Raw genomic sequence first — 8,165 nt, 5'->3', positions numbered from 1 at the left:
ATTGTATACATAATAAAATAAAATAAAGTTTATTAAAAATTAAAGGTTAATTTATTTATGTGTAGGCATGTTTTGCTTGCCTGTATGTATACGTACCATGTACATGCCTATGCCCTCAGAGGCCAGAAGAGGATTCAGATCGCCTGAAAATAGAATTACAGGAAATTGTGAGCTGCCATGTGGGTGCTGGGAACTGAGCCTGGGTCCTGCCAGAGCAGCCGGCGCTCTTAACCTCTGAGCCATCTCTCCCACGGGCATTAACTACTCTTGACTGCCTCAGGTCCAGTGAGACATACAGTTTCATGTCAGTAATAGAACATAGTAACCTAGGGGGCACTGAGCGTAAGGCCCTGTGATTCTGTTTTCCTTTTGGAGACCAGGTGTGGGAGGAGGGAGGTGGCACTCGGACAGTGGGGAGAGTTACCAAGGTTTGTCCCCACAGGTGCTGACCACGGGGACCTGGAGGTGCTGAAGGATGAGCTCCAGCTCTATGGAGGTGACGGCTTGTCCCCTGGCTTTGGGGAAGAGAACCATGAGGGTTGAGGACCGGTGGGCAGGACAAGGGGCGGAGTCTCATGATCCGAAGACTCCCAAGCAGAGATGAGGTAGCCAGGCCGCAGCAATCCAGGGGGCACTGGGGTGCCCTCTGCCATGACTCAAGGACAGTCAGTCTTCATGGCTGACTGGAACCCTGACTTTCAGCGTGGTGTTGACTGGTCACCCAATAGATCTGGGCTCCAGTTTTACCATCAGCAAAATGGGTATGACCCACTCCCTCCCTTGGAACCCTGCACTGTTTAAGAAAGTCTCAGATCGGGGCTGGAGAGATGGCTCAGTGGTTAAGAGCATTGCCTGCTCTTCCAAAGGTCCTGAGTTCAATTCCCAGCAACCACATGGTGGCTCACAACCATCTGTAATGAGGTCTGGTGCCCTCTTCTGGCCTGCAGACGTACACACAGACAGAATAATGTATACATAATAAATAAATAAATATTTTTAAAAAAAAGAAAGAAAGAAAGAAAGAAAGAAAGAAAGAAAGAAAGAAAGAAAGTCTCAGATCCCGCATCCCCGTTTATGAACTGTTTCCCAGAGCCCTGCGTGATGGTGCAGAAAACACGGAGGTGAGTGTAAGCAACAGGGCGCTTTGGTCAGCAGCACTGCAATGGAGCAGGGAGGTCTGCGGACTGAGTTAGTTCATCAAAGAGCCCCCAGAGGCACACTACCCAGTGAGAGAGCCAGTTCCCCAATGCCCGCCTAACCCCCAACTCCCGGTGATGACCAGAGAAACAGCAAGAAGCTTGGGTACACTCAGAGTGGGAAGATCCACACTGTACATATTAGACTATGCACATGGCTGCCTCTGAGCACGGGCACTGGGGATGATCTTTGTGTTGTCTTATTTGCTTATCTGAATTTATTTATTCACTTATTTGAACTCTAGAGACTGAACTCAAGGATTTTTGTTGTTATTTTGATTTTAGAAAGATTTTCATTTTTTCTTTATTTTAAAGATTTTTTATTTTATTTTGTGTTTGAGTGTTTTGCCTACATGTATGTCTGTGTACTATGTGGATGCCTGCGAAGGCTAGAAAGGGAGTTGAATCTCTTAGAATTAGAGTTACAAACAGATTAGAGCTGCCATGAGGGTGGGGACCAAACCCAGGTCCTCTGAAAGAGGAGCTATTTCTCCTGTACCACATTTTTATACGTATGTGTCTGAGTGTGGGTTTAGGCATATGAGTGCAGTGCCAGAAGAGGCCAGCAGAGGGCATCAGATCCCCTGAAGCTGGTACTACAGGAGGTTGTGAGCATCTAGTACACTCAACCATCTCTCCAGTCACGATTTTGCTTTGTTTTAAGTAAAAAGTACTAGCTTTCCACGACTTGACATGATGGGGTAACTGCCAATTAGATGGAGCAGGAACCCTTCGTCTGCTCCAGTCCCTATCCAGCCTATACCAGATCAGTGTGTAAGTCTCCACGTAGCCTACCTTCCTCCGTGGCGCTCCTTCTCAGGAGAGCACCATCATGTGTGTGCTCACTGATTCTCCTCCCGTGCAGGTGCTGCTGGGGAAATGGTGCTTGCTGGGGAGTCAGGTGAGTTGCCAGGAAGTGGAGGGAGTCAAGGATCCTGGAGCTGAGTGATGTCTCTCAGGGTCATGACTGAGATGCGGGGAACTCCAGGGAACTGCAGGGACCTGGCTGCATGCAACGGGCAGGAGAGGAGTTGTGGGATGTTGGAATGGGGGTCCAGGCAAGAGGAAGCAGACATCAGCCAAGGAAAGGTCCCTTGGATCCCATGGCGGGAAAATTACCTAGAGTCTTTCCTTAGTCACCTCCGGGTGACTGGTCACAGGGGTGAAAGCCCCTGGCAAGGAGCTTTGGCCAACCTGGCACTAACATTGAGTTTCTCATTTCTAGGACTCCGAAGGAGAGGTTCCGGCTCAACGGGGGGTAAATATATAAGCTCCAAGAACAGCAGGAGGCTGTGTGGATTCCAGAGGGGCCAGAAAGGACCACAAACGGCCTGAGAGAATGGGCCAGTTCTAGTGTTGGAGCCTGTGTCAACACCCCCATGATTCGAAAAGAAGTCTCCATCAGAGGGGAGATGGAAGGAAGAACAGGGCTTGGCCTACAGGGGGATGAGGAAGTCAGTGAGGGTCCCGGGGACAGCCACTCCTACCTTCAGGGTCCCGCCTCTTGCTCCTGCTGTGAGAACTGTCTGATCCACAAACACCCAGCAATCAAGTCTCTAAGGCCAGAGCAGCAATCTACAAAACACATCTCTCTCTTTTTCTCTCTTAAGGAGAAGTGGAGGCCTCTGAGTTAACAAGGCTGAACATAAAGAAGGACGGTAAGTAAGCCGGTGGTCAGGAGCCGTGCTCACCTAGCTGGTCCAGATTTCTGTGTGTGTTTGATGGCTGGCAGCTAGAATGACGGTAACCCCAGTCAGCTCTGCCAAGGGCCTCACAGTTAGCAAAGTCCTCAGCTCTAGTTACCTGGGGGTGTGGGGGTGGGGTACAAGCAGCGATGCCTATCTCTTCTTCTTCTTCTTCTTCTTCTTCTTCTTCTTCTTCTTCTTCTTCTTCTTCTTCTTCTTCTTCTTCTTCTTCTTCTTTTTTCTTTTTTTTTTTCGAGACAGGGTTTCTCTGTAGCTTTGGAGCCTGTCCTGGAACTAGCTCTTGTAGACCAAGCTGGTCTTGAACTCACAGAGATCTGCCTGCCTCTGCCTCCCAAGTGCTGGGATTAAAGGCATGTGCCACCACTGCCCGGCTCTATCTCTTCATGTAGAAACTGAGCCCATGGTTGGTGGGGACCTGACAGCTAATGAAGTGGAATGCCCTGGATTGACAGCCAGTGTTACACTCTGAAAACACGGGGAGATGATAAATGTTTCTCATGCCCTCTGGCGGGGCATAGTTAGGCTGTGGGGTTCATGAAGTTCCACTGGAGAAGTGATGAGCGCTTCAGGCCTTCCTCTGCTTCAAGCCTGACTCCATGAGGACTTCCTGGAAGACCGTGACAGTAGGAAAGGGAGACCTTGGTTTTTGATTTGTTTATAAGATTAAGAAAAATATTTATATGAGTGTCTGTGTCCAAGGAGGTCAGAAGAGGGTGTCAGAGCCCCCGGAGCTAGAGTTACAGGTGTCTGGCTGGAGGCTGGTAGGGATGGGTGGTGTGAATCCAACTTGGGTTTCTGCAATAGCAGTACTCACTGCTGAACTAACTCTCCGGTTCCTCACCATGTTTTCTGATTTTTTTGTTTGTTTGTTTCAAAGATTTATTTATTTATTATGTACACAGTGTTCAGCCTCCATGTATGCCTGCAGGCCAGAAGAGGGCGCCAGATCTCATTACAGATGGCTGTGAGCCACCATGTGGGTTGCTGGGAATTGAACTCAGGACCTCCAGAAGAGTGGTCAGTGCTCTTAGCCTCTGAGCCATCTCTCCAGCTCCCCTCCCCCCATGTTTTCTGATTAAGCAAATGGTAGTTGTTCTAGAAAAAGCTTGAGTTACTTCCAAAGCTCCCCCGACATTCCCATTTTTCAGGAAATGAGAGCCCTGGGCTTATGCCCTTTCTTAGTCTTGGTCCCTGACCACTATAGCACACTGTTTGGCTGAGGGTGGGGATAGGGCATCAAGGGCTCATTGGACGGAAACCCAGAGTCTCAAAGTACAGGCCACGTCTGCCTTGTTTCGAGAGTGGTAGGGCGTATTATGCCCCAAAGGAAGAAGGCAATCCCTCTGCCTTTGGAATCTGGAGCCTTTGATTCAGTCTTGACCTTGCTCATTTCCTCTGAGAAAGACCCTTCCCCAGGCAGCAGGGTTTGCTCGCCCTGGTCTAGGTTGACTTTTGCTTTGTTTAATGTGTGGGAGGCAGTGTTTTATTCTGTCTATGTAACCCAGACTGACCTCAAACTTGGGTCCTTTGTCCTCAGCCTCCCCATTACTGGGTCACAAGTGTGTACCACCATTCCTGACTTTCCTTAACTCTCTTTTATATTCTTCTTGTCTGAGAAAGCAGGAGACCACTATTGACCCTGGTGACATCCCTCCCTCAGTGCCCAGCATCCCGAGGTCCGACCTCTCTCACGCCTGTTAGCCTCAGAGCTTTGCACTTGGTGCCTTTGCATGTTTCACAATTGTTTTTAATGCTCACTCAACAAATGAGCTCCAGAGCACCGTGTGTGGCTGCTCTAGCTGCTGAGTTTCCTTGGGCAGGAAGCTGACTGGGATTCTCCTTCTCAAAGACTTAGAGCCCAGGGAGCAGGGGACAATAAACACAGAGATAAAGCCCAAGCTGCATGGCTGTGCATGTTCCAAAAATAACGAAGAGAGATAGGGCACAAAAAGGGACTCCTGGGGTGCTATATAACTCTGGTTGGTCAGGAGCAGAAGCACCGTCATTTTTAAAACAAGAAGAGGCTGGATCCTCTTCTTGGTCCAGCAGTTAAATGCATTTCCTCTTTGTCAGAGGACTGGAGTTTGGATCCCAGCTCTCATATCAGATCCTCACAAATGTCAGCTCCAAGGGATCTGATTCACCCTTCTGACATCGGTGGGTACTTGATGCACACTTATGTGGGGGTATGCATGCACCCCCACACAAATAAAATAAAAAATAGAGCAGTTGGGCATAGTGGCACACACTTTAATCCCAGCACTAGGCTGGTAAAGGCAGTTAGACTTCTATGAGCTCCAAGACAGCCAGGGTGACACAGTGGAACATTGCCTCAAACAGACAGACAGACAAACAAACAAATAGATAAATAAATAGCTGGGCATCGTGGTGCATGTCTTTAATCCTCGTACTCTGGAGGCAGAGGCAGGTGGATCTCTGTGATATCAAGGCTAGCTTGGTCTACACAGAGAGTTTCAAGTTTTCCAGGGTTACAGGAACAACACACACATAAAACCAAGAGAACAGGCATGGGGTTGTGGCACACACCTGTAACCCTAGTACTCTGAAGGTTGAAGCAGAAGAATCCTAAATTGAAGGTAACCCTGGGCTGCATAGAGGAGAGAGAGAAAGAGAAAGAGAGAGAGAGAGAGAGAGAGAGAGAGAGAGAGAGAGAGAGAGAGAACCAGCCTCTACCCTTTCTTGTAGATGAGTTTTTCCATTTCGTCCTCCTCTGCTTTGCCATTGGAGCCTTGCTGGTGTGCTATCACTACTACGCAGGTGAGCCTCCCTGGGGACCTGGGAAGGGGCTGCATGGGAGGACAGGGTGCTGACCTACAGCCCAAAGGCTCACTTCACTGTTCTTTCCCTGCTGCCTTTGAAGACTGGTTCATGTCCCTGGGGGTCGGCCTGCTCACCTTCGCCTCCCTGGAGACCATCGGCATCTACTTCGGGCTGGGTAAGTGGTCCTGTGGGAAAGCTCCACAGACCCGCAAGGCTCCTAGAGGGAGGGGTGGTGGCTGGCCATCACACTTGCCAAGAGTCATGATCTAAACTTTTTTTTTTTTTTTTAAATCAATTCCTGATGTTTGTGTTTTCTTCCTGACCGCATGTGAGGTCAGTGAGAGGTCCTTGGCAGAACCTTGTGGAAAAAAGGGGGGCAGTCCCACAAAAACAGTTTAAAGTAGCAAACACGCATAGCTCCTCAGATACTGAAAACAAGCGAGGGGAGCCAGGCATCAAGGTCGCTGGGTTTCCTGTCCCTGTTATTACTGCCTGTGACTCTTTTCCGTGTAATAGCCACAGCACTGTTATTGACGTTAGCCTAAAATTGCATGTTAGGGCTTTGTTTGCGTGGGGTGTGCCTCGGTCCTGGGGCAGCAGGGAGTGAGCCTGACCCTGGGGCCCTTGAGGGGTCACCATCCTGACCAGCATCTCCCCTTGCTTCTGAGCAGTGTACCGGATCCACAGCGTACTTCAGGGCTTCATTCCCCTCCTGCAGAAGTTCAGGCTGCCAGGTAATGGTGCTGCACACACCGGATCCGAACTCTCCTGATTGGGGCTTTCTTCTCTGAAAGAGGACTGCTGTCTAGGGACAGTCCTGGAGGCAGGAGGCTGAAGCTCAGGTTCTGCCTCTGTTCTGTGACCCCAGACAGCCCTTTTCTGTGCTGGCCATGGAGCCCAAGCCCCACAACACGCTAGTCAAGCCACAGTCCAGCTGTCCGTAGCCTCTTTGAGCCTTGGGTTTCTCCACTGGAAAATTGGTATAATTTTACTGCATGAGGCAGCCCATCAAGTAAGGAAGGGTGCAGAGGGCTGTAAGCATAAACACGAAGGAAAGCAAGGAGCCTGCACTCCCCAAACGCTACTTCCTCCCTGTCTGTGTTAAGTAACTTTGTGGATGCCTTTGACATAGCCTGGGCTAAAGTAGAGTCTCTGTGAGTGCACATGTGTGCGTGAGTTTGTATGTGTGTGTGTCTCAGTGTGAGCGTGTGCATGCATGTGTGTGTGCGTGTGTGTCTCAGTGTGAGCGTGCATGTGCGTGTGTGTCTCAGTATGTGCGTGTGCAGGCGTGCGTGTGTGCGTGTGTGTGTGTGTGTGTGTGTCTGTGTGGCTAGAATGGGACCCAAGGCTTCACATATGCTAAGACACTGCTCTGCTACAGAGCCATACTCCCACCCACTGTCTTTGACTAACAGCCCAGCAACTTTGCATGTGGTGCTCTTGTGCCTCAGAGTCTGGAAGCCAGGCAGGGGTAGTGTGTCTCTGTGCTGGGGATGGAGAGGGGATAATACCTCCACAACTAGGGACCCCGGGGACCCACAGTGCCTTCAGGGAGGACCATATGCCACCTTCCCTGTGTTGTTTGGGCATTTGAGGTGGTGGTGGGGACAGGACTTGACTGCCTGAAGGATCCTATATCATCCTGCCGCCTTTGCCTTCCAGGGTTCAGGAGAACTGATTGAGAACTCTGTCTGATGGCGTCTGAGCCAGGCCCCAATGTGACCACTGTAACCACTGCCATACCTGAGCCCAGAAGACAGAATGCCATGCTGGAAGGCACCAGGAGGCCACGCCTGCAATAAAGAGCTCTTTCCTTCCCTGTGGTCTCAGTGTTAGCACCAGTGGGCATGTTCTCGGTCTGCAGATTAACACACAGTCTCCAGGGGGGCAAGAGAAGGGGTGGCATCTAAATGAGCAAGAAAGACTGGGGACACCACTGATCTTAGGGCCCCACAGGCTGGCATCTGTGGGTTTGGGTCTTTCTCAGATCCGCAGGCCATACTCACAGTTCCTTCAGAGTCTTCCTGGGATAGTCTACTGCCAGAGGTAGGGAGCTATCAGACTGTGTCCTCAGGAGAACCTGTCAGGTAAGATGTCTGGGACTAAAGCTGTGACTCCATCACCCAGTGACTAGCCTGTTGACCTTGGACTCCTTGAAAACCCAAATAAACATTCTGTTCTCTATGCTAAAAAAGAGTCGACTAAATATTCCTTTAGGTTTCTTCTTTGTCTCTGCCTCCCCGAGGGGTGGGATTAAAGGCATACGCTGATGGAGGAAGGACATTGGTTAATTATAATAAAGAAACGGGCTGGAAAGATGGCTCAGTAGTTAAGAGCGCTGCCTGCTCTTCCAAAGGTCCTGAGTTCAATTCCCGGCAACCACATGGTGGCTCACAACCATCTGTAATGAGGTCTGGTGTCCTCTTCTGGCCTGCAGACATACACACAGACAGAATATTGTATACATAATAAATAAATATTT

The 8,165-nt window shown here is 49.9% G+C and overlaps 1 protein-coding gene across 2 annotated transcripts; it reads left to right on the top strand.

The window, feature by feature from the left end:
- The first annotated feature begins 447 nt into the window (after nt 1-447).
- On the top strand, nt 448-7,818 carry Tmem40 (transmembrane protein 40). Of its 2 annotated transcripts, XM_050148561.1 has the most exons (8): nt 448-496; nt 2,062-2,097; nt 2,422-2,454; nt 2,807-2,854; nt 5,609-5,680; nt 5,784-5,858; nt 6,355-6,417; nt 7,346-7,818. In XM_050148561.1, the coding sequence occupies exons 2-8, from the start codon at nt 2,076-2,078 to the stop codon at nt 7,363-7,365; spliced, it is 333 nt and encodes a 110-aa protein (XP_050004518.1). In that variant the 5' UTR covers nt 448-496; nt 2,062-2,075; the 3' UTR covers nt 7,366-7,818. The 2 variants fall into 2 exon arrangements, with proteins under 2 accessions (XP_050004518.1, XP_050004517.1); XM_050148560.1 differs by lacking the exons at nt 448-496; nt 2,062-2,097 and having other exon boundaries at nt 2,137-2,454.
- The last annotated feature ends 347 nt before the right edge of the window (nt 7,819-8,165 follow it).

Source organism: Alexandromys fortis, unplaced genomic scaffold (assembly GCF_014885135.2).
Source record: "Alexandromys fortis isolate MF-2015 unplaced genomic scaffold, M_Fortis_MF-2015_v1.1 scaffold_59, whole genome shotgun sequence".
NCBI lineage: Eukaryota > Metazoa > Chordata > Mammalia > Rodentia > Cricetidae > Alexandromys > Alexandromys fortis.
Note: the sequence above shows the minus strand (reverse complement) of the source record. Positions and strands in the feature narration are given on the sequence as shown.